General features: G+C 39.8%; 1 protein-coding gene across 1 annotated transcript in view; it reads right to left on the reverse strand.

The window, feature by feature from the left end:
* Window positions 1-11,823, reverse strand: part of MYO5B (myosin VB) — a 532,192-nt gene that overhangs the window by 18,298 nt on the left and 502,071 nt on the right. Inside the window, exons 31-34 of the mRNA XM_027868890.1 lie at window positions 11,042-11,135; window positions 8,211-8,354; window positions 4,250-4,401; window positions 511-600 (exon numbers count right to left, since the gene is read on the reverse strand). Coding sequence (XP_027724691.1) covers window positions 511-600; window positions 4,250-4,401; window positions 8,211-8,354; window positions 11,042-11,135 — 480 coding nt within the window. The remainder of the gene's footprint in view (window positions 1-510; window positions 601-4,249; window positions 4,402-8,210; window positions 8,355-11,041; window positions 11,136-11,823) is intronic.

Raw genomic sequence — 11,823 nt, forward strand, 5'->3', positions numbered from 1 at the left:
ATACCAGTCTAGACATCAGAGATTTATATTAAAAATATCATATATATGTATGTGTGTGTGTGTATATATATATATATATACATATATATACATACATACATACATATATGAAACATACACCTTTCTCTGATGCCTCATTGTGGCGTGGAAATGATCCTGGGTTGTTAATGATCCTGTGCTTGTGGAACACAAATGGTTTCTACCAGTTTAGAAAGGGTTCAAATACCAATGATGGACCAGCTCAGCTAGATCTGGGGAGACTGACTCATGACAATTCTCAATGCAGGGCAAAGATATTTCTTTATTTTCTCCTTTTCCCTACTACTTTTATCTTTTCTTCCCCCTTCTCCTTTTTCTCCTTCCTCTCCTCCTCTCTCTCCTTCTCCCCCCTCCTTTTCTTCTCTTTCCTCCTCTTCTTTTCTCTTCCTCTCTCCCTCTCCATTTCTCTTCCTCTCTTCCCCTCAGTACTGATGTATTTGGTAGACTTTGAACATAATGTCCCTCTCTTACCTCATCCCCACTGTATTGCTTCAAGCAATGAAGAAGGCGGCATGTATTGGATAACCAAAAGGATGTCATCTCGAAGTCATCATTGTGCTTCTGGAGGGGAAAAGAAATTTACTGAATGACTGCAGTCCATCTATTTTTTAATTATCTTTTAATCTTATTTATTATTTAAAGAATTATATAAGATATATTTATCTTATTCTCTTATATTTTATTCCATTTTTCATCCTCCTGTGCCTGTTTCTCAGTGGTTTCTACTCTGTTATCCAACAGGGCTTTAATTAAATAACGATAACCCAAAGATGAGGCTACTATCAAGAAGTTACTTGGTTGAGTTGTTTCTCTAATCACAAGGATACATTTTTAGAAAATGCCTCTCTCTCACCCAGTACCCCAGTGGCACACATCTGTAAGACAGCTGTCTAGCATTAAGAGTGGTATCCATGGCAGCAGAAAAACATGCTATTAACTGGGCATATGCAAAGTTTGTACCTATGGCACAGTCCTTCCAAACCCCATACTTCAACCAACTGAGTTAATGCCAGCCAGATACCTCATATGTATGTAGTGCTATAAGGTTTACAGAGCATTTTCCTTACAACAGCAGTAAAGAATACAGTTCACTCTTCCACGTCATGGGGATTAGGGGTGGTGCCCCTGCAAACTGAAAAATCCACATAAAATTTTCTGGCTTTCCCTTTATACCAGAAAAAAGTCTGAATTATTATGATACTAAAAGATAACACAAGCTGATATTATATAATACTATACATATATTTTATGCATTTCTGAGTTTCTAAAGTTCTGTGTTATCTCCTGGCCTTCATGTGTTGTCTGCAGCTTCCGCAAAATTCTGTCAAAAAATTCCTACTTAGTTTCTTATGCCAACCTGTGATATATTGAAACTGCAATGGAAAAAGTCACAATGTGGAAGGGATAACTTTATTAGGGAAACACAAAGGCCAATAATGGTTGTATAATCAAAGAACCAAGAGTGGTTGTATAGAGAAGAGGCCAATAAGTACTGTAACACACCAAATGGTAATAAGACATTATCCAGCTATGAAGATGATGGTGAGACTATGTGGATATTGCTTGGGATTTACATTGGTAGATTGTAAAAACATGTGGTCTTTGGGATCCATCATCCAGGAAGGAGCTTCCATCTAAGCCAATGACTCAGAATAACCACAGGTAGAGAAATGGTTGGTTCCCAGAAGTCAGAGAAAGTAAAAATGTCTAATACCTATTGACCCTCTCTTGTGTCTATCAGCTCAGCCAATCACTGTGGAGCTAGGATGGGATTACAAATTCAGCCAAGGAAATAATAGTAACACATAGTGAGTCCTAAAATTCAGAAAAATTCAGCCAAAGAGATAATAGTAATCCAGAGTGGGTTCCAGAAGTCTTAGTGCATTTTTAAGCTAAGACTTTTGGGATAGTGTATAAAAAACTAAGGTTTGCTGGGAAGTCTTATATGAACTGATCAGAACCAGGAGAACAATGTACACAGTAACAGCAATATTGTAACAATGATCAATTGTGAAAGACTTTGTTATTCTGATCAATACAATGATCCAAGCCAATTCCAAAGGATTCCTGATGAAAAATGCTATCCACCTCCAGAGAGAGAACTAATGAACTCTGAGTACATTGAAACATATTTTTTTCACTTTCTTTATTTCTTGTGTGTGTGTGTATGTGTATGTGTGTGTGTGTGTGTGTGTGTGTGTGTGTGTGTATTTTCTTTTAGAACACGGCTAATGTGGAAATATGTTTAAGTGACTTCACATGTATAATTGATATCATATTGCTTGCCTTCTCAAGGGGTCATGGAGGGGCAGGAGAGAATTTGAAAATTAAAATTTAAAAAAAATGAATGTTAATTTTAAAAAATGTAATTGGGAAATATTTAATGAAATAAAAATATATTAAAAAAGAAAATTAAGGTTTGCAAGCTTTTCTCATAACAACTCTGTGGGGTAGTACAAATATCATAATCCCCATTTTACAAATAAGAAAATTTTTTTTACACTTAAAATGTGGATGTTCCCCAAGATTATGTACTTTGCCCTCTCCTCTCTTCCCTAGCTATCTCTTTCATTCATATAGCTTCAACCACTGTTTCTATGAAGGTGAAGCCCAAACTTATATTTCCAACCTCACTTCTGAGCTCTTTGCCTGCGTTGTCAGCTGCCAACAGAAGAACTCCATCTGGATATACCATCTGCACCTCAAATTCCAAAATCCAGCTAATCAATCTCTTCTCACAAACCTGTTCTTCCTTCTGACTTCATTATGTTTCTCTGTGGCACTGCTATTCACCTAGCCTTAGGGTTATCTTTGATTCTTCCCTCTCTTGCCTCTCATATCCCAAAGCTACCAAGTTTTATTGGCTCCTTTTCTGTAATTTCCCTCCATCTATCCCCTTCTCTCTATTCCTACCACCACCACTCTGGTATGGATCCTCATTACCATCTGTACACACAACTGCAATAGCCTCCTCTCAGGTCTTGTCTCCATTTTCCTCCCCCTTCTCTTCCTTCAATATGTCCTTCATATCCCTGCCAAAATAATCTTTTGGATGAATAGATTGCTTGGCTCAAAAATCTTAAGTGGTTCTCTATGATCTTCTATGTAAGTTCAAACTCCTTAGCCCAGCATTCAAAATCCTCTATAGTTGGCATTACCCTCTCTCCAGCCTTAACTGCCACACACTTCAGCCAAACTAGTCTACTCTCTGTAAAGAGTAACCCATACACTCCATGCACCTTCCTGCCCTCGTGACTTTGCTGATACTATTGCTTTTGCCTAGGAATATCATTCCTTCTTCTCTTTTCTTATCAATTAGCATGTATTAAACAACCATCCTTTTAATAACAGTTCACATTTATATAATGCTGTAAAGCTTGCAAAGTTCTTTACATATGTTATCTCAATTGATCTTCAAAGCCCAATTCAAATGTTTCCTCCTCATTGAAAACTTCCCTGGGAATCTACTTGCTGTTAACAATTTACACTCACCCCCCAATCTCACCAACTACTTGGTTTTGCATCTCATTCGTGTATGGTTGCATATTATCATAATCTCTGTGCCATATGCACCACTAGACTATACCCTTTTTGAGTACTCTTTTGTCTCCCCTAGTGCCTAGAAGAGGGCTCTGCACAAAAGAGGTGCTTAAAAATGTTTGTTGAATGAATTAATGAATGGATGAATGTCTAGTTTCATAGATGATAGAATATTTGAAGCAATAAAATAGAAGGGGGTGGGAAGGAGGGTTAGAAATCAGGTACTATTTCAGCTGAGCAATTAATAGCCAAATATCACAGGAGCAGACAAACTAAAAAATCAAACACAGAATTGAAGTACAATAATATATGTTCATGACAGTGGCCATGAGTCATCCCTAAAAGATGATATTCCTTTCAGTATCATCTGTTTTAGGAAGCAGGAAAGTATGTAGTCCATTTTTAAAAAGATTTCCCTTGGAAAGGTTTAAAACCTAAGTTGTGATGCTTGGAGAGGTTCAGTTTCTGTTAACTGAAAGATAAGCTTATGTGAAGCCCTCATTCATCAAGGATGCTGAATATACAAGAGGTATATATAGCTGGGTCATTTGCCTATGGCGGAGAAGGTTTTTCTAAGACACTCTCCCTTTCTCCTCTTCCCCTCAAAGTCTAGGCAGGCTGAGTTTTCTATGTTTATTTCAAACACCAGATTTCCTGAACAGTTAGTTACCTTTAGTACTTTCTTGATGCCATTGATGGTTGAAGTGAGCAGGGAATGCACTTTAAGGTCATCGTTGACATAATCTGCATGTCTGATACACATATAGAGGATGTAGGCAGGAAGACATGGAACTGTGCCTGACAGAGTCTGGGGTTTCAGATCTATCAAAAGAATAAGGAACATAGGAGTGAATTACTATTAGGAAGAAACCTGAGGTTGCTATAGTCTTGGCTCACCATGGAAATAAGTATTGCATAAAAAAAAAAGTGTTGTAAAAATCAAGAATAAAGCACATTTCAATATCAGTTTAAACGTTAAATGGTTGAATTTATGAGAGGTAAGGGGTGGGGCAGACAAACCACATCAGTATCCCACCTTGCTCTTATAACTGCAGTGTGCATCCTGGAGGAAGGAACTGAACAAGTCTATAAATACACCTGAAGCCACTTTGTAGATTTCATGGCAGCCTCTGGCCATGTCAGTTTTTTTATTCTGCTCTCTCTCCTTACATTGGTCTAGGCACGAGAACTCACACAATTGGCCACCATGCTCATGCCAAGGTAGAGTTTGAGTATATATTTCCCCTAAGGAAGTTTCAGCAGCTTTACTATCTAAAATTTTTTTTGGCAAGCCTGGATTTCCTAGCAAATGCTACTGTACAGAATTAATTCACCTAGGAATTATTCTGGATTTATTTTTAAACCTTCTCTTTTCATTGTTTGAACTGCAATGTTCAGGTGTTCTCTCTGGCCCTTCAGTTCTATACTAGAAGAGTAAGCGAGCATGACAATCATGGATCCTTGGTGCATTTGTGCATCAAGACAGGAGTTTCTAGGCAAGGAAAAGGCTTATATAACCAAAGAAACAAATTGATATAAAGCTAGCTTCTAAGCCCGCCCTGGAAAAATACCCAGGGCATAAAATTACTTTCCATTTGACCACCACCACCAAAGCTAGATTTTTATACTGCCTTATATACATATGATCTCATTTGATCCTCCCAACAATTCTGTGAGATTGGTACTACTGTTCTTTCCATTTTCCAGAGAAGGAAACTGAGGCTCAAAAAGGCAAAGTCATTTGCTCAGGGCCACACAGCTAGTTAGTGCTTGAAGCAGAATTTGAATTCAGGTCTTCATGACTCAAGTCCAACTTTCTAGCTACAATACCATGATGCAAGTCTTGTGTGCCAAGGTAGTGTGATAAAGGGGTCCAACCCCAAAGGAAGTGTGATTCTGCCAGGTGCAGGGAGCGACTAAGGACTGATCACTTCCTCCTTTGATGCAATTGCATTTACTATTTGTCTTAGTGATTTAACCATTGTCTACTGTCTGGTGGCAACTTCTACATTATTAATATTTAATGTGTGTTTTTAGTGTCTGTCTTACACTCGTTTACTTGTGTCTATATATTTTTTCTACTTCTCTCTCCTCCTGCCCCCTCCCCCCTAATCTAGAATCTGTTGCAATGCTAAGTGTAAAGTTAGGTGTCTAATGTGTTTGATGCTTAACTGAAAAGAAGCTCTTTGGGGACACATTATAGGGGAGAACTAATTAAATTCCCTAAGTAAGTTGATAGGTTAATGTCTACTCTCTCTACACACTAGTCATTTACAAGGGACTGTGTTATACTTTCTAAGAATCAAATACAAGTAGGAGTCATTTTTTGGGGGGGCTAGGCAATGGGGTTAAGTGACTTGCTAGTAAGTGTCAAGTGTCTGAGGTCGGATTTGAATTCAGGTCCTCCTGACTCCAAGGAGCTTTATCCACTGAGCCACCTACCTGCCCCCAGAGTCATTTTTTAGGGTCATTTTCTCTCTTCATTTGATATCATGAACTTAAAAATCTCATGTATTATGTTAATGTGCTAAACTGCCAAGAATTACATATTAAAGACAACTCTGGTAGAGTTTTAAACCAATATTCAACCTCTACATATCACCCTATGTTAATGCCATATTTAGTGGCTGAGCAGACTTCTAGCTGTGGACCCACTGGGAAAAATTCATCTTTGTAAGAGGTGCTAGGGCCGGGTCTAGACATAAAAGGTATAAAAAAAGTCCAAACCCACAAACCAACAACTAGACCATAAACTCCTTGTGGGCAGGTTTGTGTATTACACCCCCTTATACATCCCCACAGAACCTAGGAGACTACGTGCTCAATGCTTTCTTTCTGCCTGATGGATGAATGATTATTTCTGGAACTGGTATAGCACCATCTTCCTTCCCTCCCTTCCTCCTCTCCTTTCTTTTGAGATCGGGCCTCTCTGTCTTGCCCAGGATGGAAGTACAGGGGCTCCTCATGGGCCCAGTCCCACTTTGTTCATCTCAGGAAATTTGACTTGCTCTATTTCCAACCTGGACTGGTTTGTCCCTCCTTGGTAATCTGGTAGCCCTCTGCTTCTGAGGGGCTCATCATGTTGGTGCCATATATAGTATGGACATCCAACTGGCTTGTTCTACTACAATTGGGACTCCCGGAGTCAAGAGAGCTGCCATCTTCCACCCCCCTGGTAGCAGAGATTATAGGAGTCCACCACCATGTAGGCCACTGTTCTACTTTTCAAAGTTCTTTCATCTCTCTTATTCATTTGACCTTCATTACAGTCACATGATGCAAATACTTCATATTATCTTCCCTTTATATGAGAAAATAGAGATATAAAATTTTCCCTAAGTACTATTTTGGCTGTATCCCATACATTTTGGTATGTTGTTTCATTGTTGTCATTCTCTTTAATGAAATATTTATTTTTTCTAAGATTTATTCTTTTACCCCCTAATTCTTTAGGATTAGATTATTTAGTTTCCAATTAATTTTAATCTATCTGTCCATGGCTTTTTATTTAATATTACATTATGATCTAAAAAGCATTCATTTAATATTTCTGCTTTCCCACATTTGGTTATGAGGTTTTTATGCTCTAATACATGGTTAATTTTTGTATAAGTGTCATACACCACTAAGGAAAAGGTATATTTGTTTCTATTCCCATTCACTTTTCTCCAGAGGTCTATCATATCTAATATCATATCACATCATATCATAACTTTTCTAAAATTCTATTCATTTCCTTAACTTCTTTTATTTTTTGGTTGGATTTATCAAGTCAGATGAGGAAACAGATTAGTTCAATGACTTGCTTGGGGGTCACTGACAATCAGAAGTAGAATCCAAATCTCCCAATACAGGTCTTCCCATAAACTCCAAGTTTTCTCAGTATTGCTGCCCACATAACTCCCTTTGTTGTCAAATAAGCCATGGCCAGAAGCAGTCGGGGACATCAGCAGCGAGAAAGGCCTTTTAGAGAACTGAAGCTAGGATCTGCTTGGGGTTCATGAAAGGGAAGAAGCTGTTGAGAAGGGCATACTGTCTGCAAAGACTTCCCTAAGAATAAATCTGGGGCTTCTAAAAATACATGTATATATATGCACACACACTTACATACTCAAATGCAAACTGACCCTGAAATGCATTCAGCCCAACCTCTTTCTAGCTTTCCAAGGAAAATCCTTCTTCCACTTTTGAGACACCCTGAGTCTACTATTTTGCCCCAGTTCTTTGTTTGAGTTAGGTAGTGGCAGGTGGAGTAGAAGATTCCTCAGTAGTTAGCATGATGTCCACTAATGAATTGTTTCATCCCTCGCACTGTCTACAGCTTTATGCCACTGAAAGCACTTTTACCTCTAGGAGTCAGAGTATCAACAGCTCAGCCTAGAAATCACAGAGAGATGCACCCTGGCCTTAGTTTAGCACCACCCTAGCTCTATCAGCACAACGCAATTCTCTTCCTCATTCTAAATTCCCCTTTACTATAAACCCCAGAGGGCTAACCCTCTTCAAATTCCCACAAGCTTAGGTTCAGATATAACCATACCCACTGAGGACCAATTTTCCATTTTATCAAATTGTCCTAGAGTTTCCAAAGCAGCTGCAGAAATGAAAGGGTCATAAAATCCCCTTCTAACCTGTCACCAGATTCCGAATGAGAAGGGGCTCATCTTCTTTGTAGTACTCCAACATCCCTTGGAAATCCTTCTCCTTCCTCTGGACTGTGACCTGTCTGGTAAGTTCATGTCGCTTTCTCTCACTCTGTGCTAATGCTTGGGCAGCTAAAGGAGGAAGAAAGACAAAAAGAAGCATTAATTGATACTGTCAGATAAATTCTAGGACCAACTAGGAGGCTAGTGAGATGATGATGACCAGACTATTGCTGTTTGTTGTTCGTCCTTCATTGTCAAAAAGGATCAATGACATCAGGGGGGTCATGTCTTGACTTGCAAGTGAATTGGAGGCAGGGCTATGCAGAGTCACCAGTCTCATTTTCTCCTCCAGAGCCATCTAGGCCCAGTGACAAGATATAGATCTGGAGGACTGATGATGGCCCCAAATGCAGTGGGAGACCTTGGCCTTTCTAAGCTAAAATCTTTCCCAGGTCTCAGTTTGTCTAAGACAACACCCATTCAGTTAAAGTTTAGGTAAGAACTGAGACAAAAGAAGGCCTAATTTGCCTTCCCAAAAGAATCAATCTGGGAGGGGGAGACCTTTAACCTGTGAGTGGAAGGGATACTTTAAGGCTTTTGGCTTCCCCTCGGACAGAACACTCTGACCTCTCCCAAGAGTCTCCAGCAGTTCACTACACACTGCCTTCTATGATTCTTAATTGTTTCAACATGGTATGTTCCCTTCAGGGCTGGGACTAGCCCAGCTGCCTGAAGGACATAGGACAGAAACTTTAATAACACCCACTGGCAGGCTGCTCTTTCCCACTTGGATCACAGAAGAGAGAATGAGCTCAATCTGAAGCAAAAGGGCATTTAGGTTAATCAGAAGACCATGGGAGTTGTGAAACAGTACTGTGCATGGCTGCAGAATTCAACTTAATTTCATATGCATCTGGTTATATTTACTATGAGCCATGAACTGTGCTAGGCATTGGGATTAGAAAAAAAAATCCTGACCCATGATATCATTGATATAAGGAATTCTGAATGAGGAAACTCCCTCTACCAAAACGCCTGCTTGGCAACTTATAGAGTTAAAGGGGACATTGAGAGGTTAAGTGATTTGACCAGGGTAACACAGCCAGTATGTGCTGGGATAGGATTTGAATGCAGGTCTTCCTGATTCCCAGGCCAGCTCTCAATTTCTAGATACTATGATGTAAAGATAAAAATGAAAACAAGCATTGTCGTCTCTAAAAAGTTGTAATGAAGGGTAAGAGGGAGTCACTTTTATTGGATGCTTCACATAGAGGCCCTAGGGGCAAAGGGCTGGATTAGATGACCTCAAAGGACTTAGTCTACCTGTGTTTGAAAATTCTGATATCTCTACAGGGGGATATATAACATTAGGAATGATGGATGGTCTTTCAATTTCATAAGAAGATGCAATGGGAAGTGCATCTTTTGGTTAAATAATTCTAACCTCAAAACTAGGCATTTAATAATAATCCTTTCCATGGGTCATAGGGGTTTCAGAACTGATAGGTGCTGGGCTTTCTAGAAGCAATTAGTTAATTTTTTGTTTCAGTTGCTTAACTCATCATGGAGGGACTTGAGCCTCCCAAAGGCTAGGCAGGTTTCTGGAAAGACTCATCATATAACTGAACTTTTGGTATCTTAGTAGCCTACAAAAACAAAAATGAAACTAATTCGCTTAAACCAAGTGAAAGAAACCTTGAGGTGTTTCTTAATGTATGATGCATTAGGCTGGTAGGCATGAAATGGAGACTCCCCATTAATAAACTTTCACTGAAGACCTACTGTGTGCAGGGCCACGAAGGGACACAAAGACTTGTAAGGCATAGCTACTTTCAGCTGATTTATCCATGAGTTTCAGACACAACTGCATGCATATAGATAACAATATAAAAGTATATTATGCTAAGTGCCCAAAAAGTGGTGAAGGTAGGTTATACTAAGAGGCAGAGAGTGAAAATTCATTATAGTTAAGGTGGTCAGAAAGGCTGACAAGGATTGTGGAGGGGCTTTATCTTATAAGTCATGGAAAACCATCAAAGTTTTCTAAATAGCAGGGGACATGTATGGGTAGCTAGGTGACTTAGTGGATAGAGCACTGGGCCTGGAGTCAGGAAGACTCATCTTCCTGAGTTCAAATCTGGCCTCAGACATGTACTAGCTATGTGACCCTGGGCAAGTCACTTAAACTTGTTTGCCTCAGTTTCCTCATCTGTAAAATGAGATGGAGAAGGAAATGGCGAACTTCTCTAGTATCTCTGCCAAGAAAACCCCATGAAGTCACAAAGAGTTAGACACAACTGAATGACTGAGCAAGGGGAAACATGTATGTTGAAGTTCTGCTCTTCCTTCAAAAACTCAGCTCAGGTATCATCTCCAGCAATCTTTGTCTTATGTCTAAGAGTGATTTCCCCTCCTCAAATTTTCCTAGAGCACTTGTTTTGATCTCTCTGCCTTTATTACAATGCATTTTGTAATAGATTTTATGAGTATACATGTTGTATTTACCTAGTAGTATATTAGGTCTTGGGGGAAGGGGGAATGTGTCACTTTCATCTTAATTCCTCCTCACCCCAAGTGCCTAATATAGTATGCTATACACCATACTGAGGTGCCTAATTATTGTCTGTCAAAGAACAAAACAAAATCTTGATAAATAGAAGAAGTCCCAGAAAAGGCAGGAAAGTTCTTGGCAGAAAATAGGAAACAAAAATTCAGTTTTCCCAGATAAACTTCTCACAAAACAACTACCCAGTCCTAGGCCCTGCCTTCTCCCTCCCCATGTCCAGCACCCGCCAACTCTTATCATTATTAAGTACCTTCTAGATCCTGGACTTTCTTCATATAAATCTTCAATTGTTTTTTCAGCTTCTTCTCATTCTTTTCCAGTTTTTCTACCAATTCTTTGAGGTCCTAAAACCAGAAGAAAGAAGTTAGAGGAGAAAGGGATGTCAACTTGACTTTGGTGAACCCTGTGTTTTCCAAGAAAGAAGCTCATCCGGACCTTGCCAACAACTGTCCCTGAAGAATACTAGGCACTCTCAGACAGCCAGGAGCCACGCCTTGCCAGGAATCCAGGTCCAATTCAGAGTCTGTTTTCACATTAAAGATAGGACAAATACCTTTATATTCGAGCCTCCTGGCAGCCTGTCAAATTCCAGTTTCTCAAGTTACCCCACCAACCCTGAAGGAAGTACACACCCAACCTGGGCGCACACAGCAGGTGCACCCTCTAAAGGAATGGATCTGGGTGAGGTATGTGGATTGCAGGGCTGAATGAAACCAATTAGAGCTGAGAGAGAGAAAGCAAGCCAGTGGCGGAAGCCCCACTGTTGCTGCAGCCCCACCTGGGTCCTCAGCAGCCACTGGGAACAAAGCTAGTTGAGCAGTGGCTGTAAGGGACCTAGAGCAGCTGGGAATGATTTCATTGCTATTAGTGTCATCTGCTACATTTCCCTATAGTCCGTGAAGTAGGTGGAGGGAGAAACTTTTCTTTTCTCTCCCATCCTCAAGTGCAATGGCAGATCAGATTGGTCCTCCCCTTGCCACTGCCACCGCCATGGCTAAAAGGCAGGGATAACAAAGGTAATATAATGACCCT

The sequence above is a fragment of the Vombatus ursinus genome, unplaced genomic scaffold (genome assembly GCF_900497805.2).
Source record: "Vombatus ursinus unplaced genomic scaffold, bare-nosed wombat genome assembly UNPS02014791.1, whole genome shotgun sequence".
In the NCBI taxonomy this organism is placed as follows: Eukaryota; Metazoa; Chordata; class Mammalia; order Diprotodontia; family Vombatidae; genus Vombatus; species Vombatus ursinus.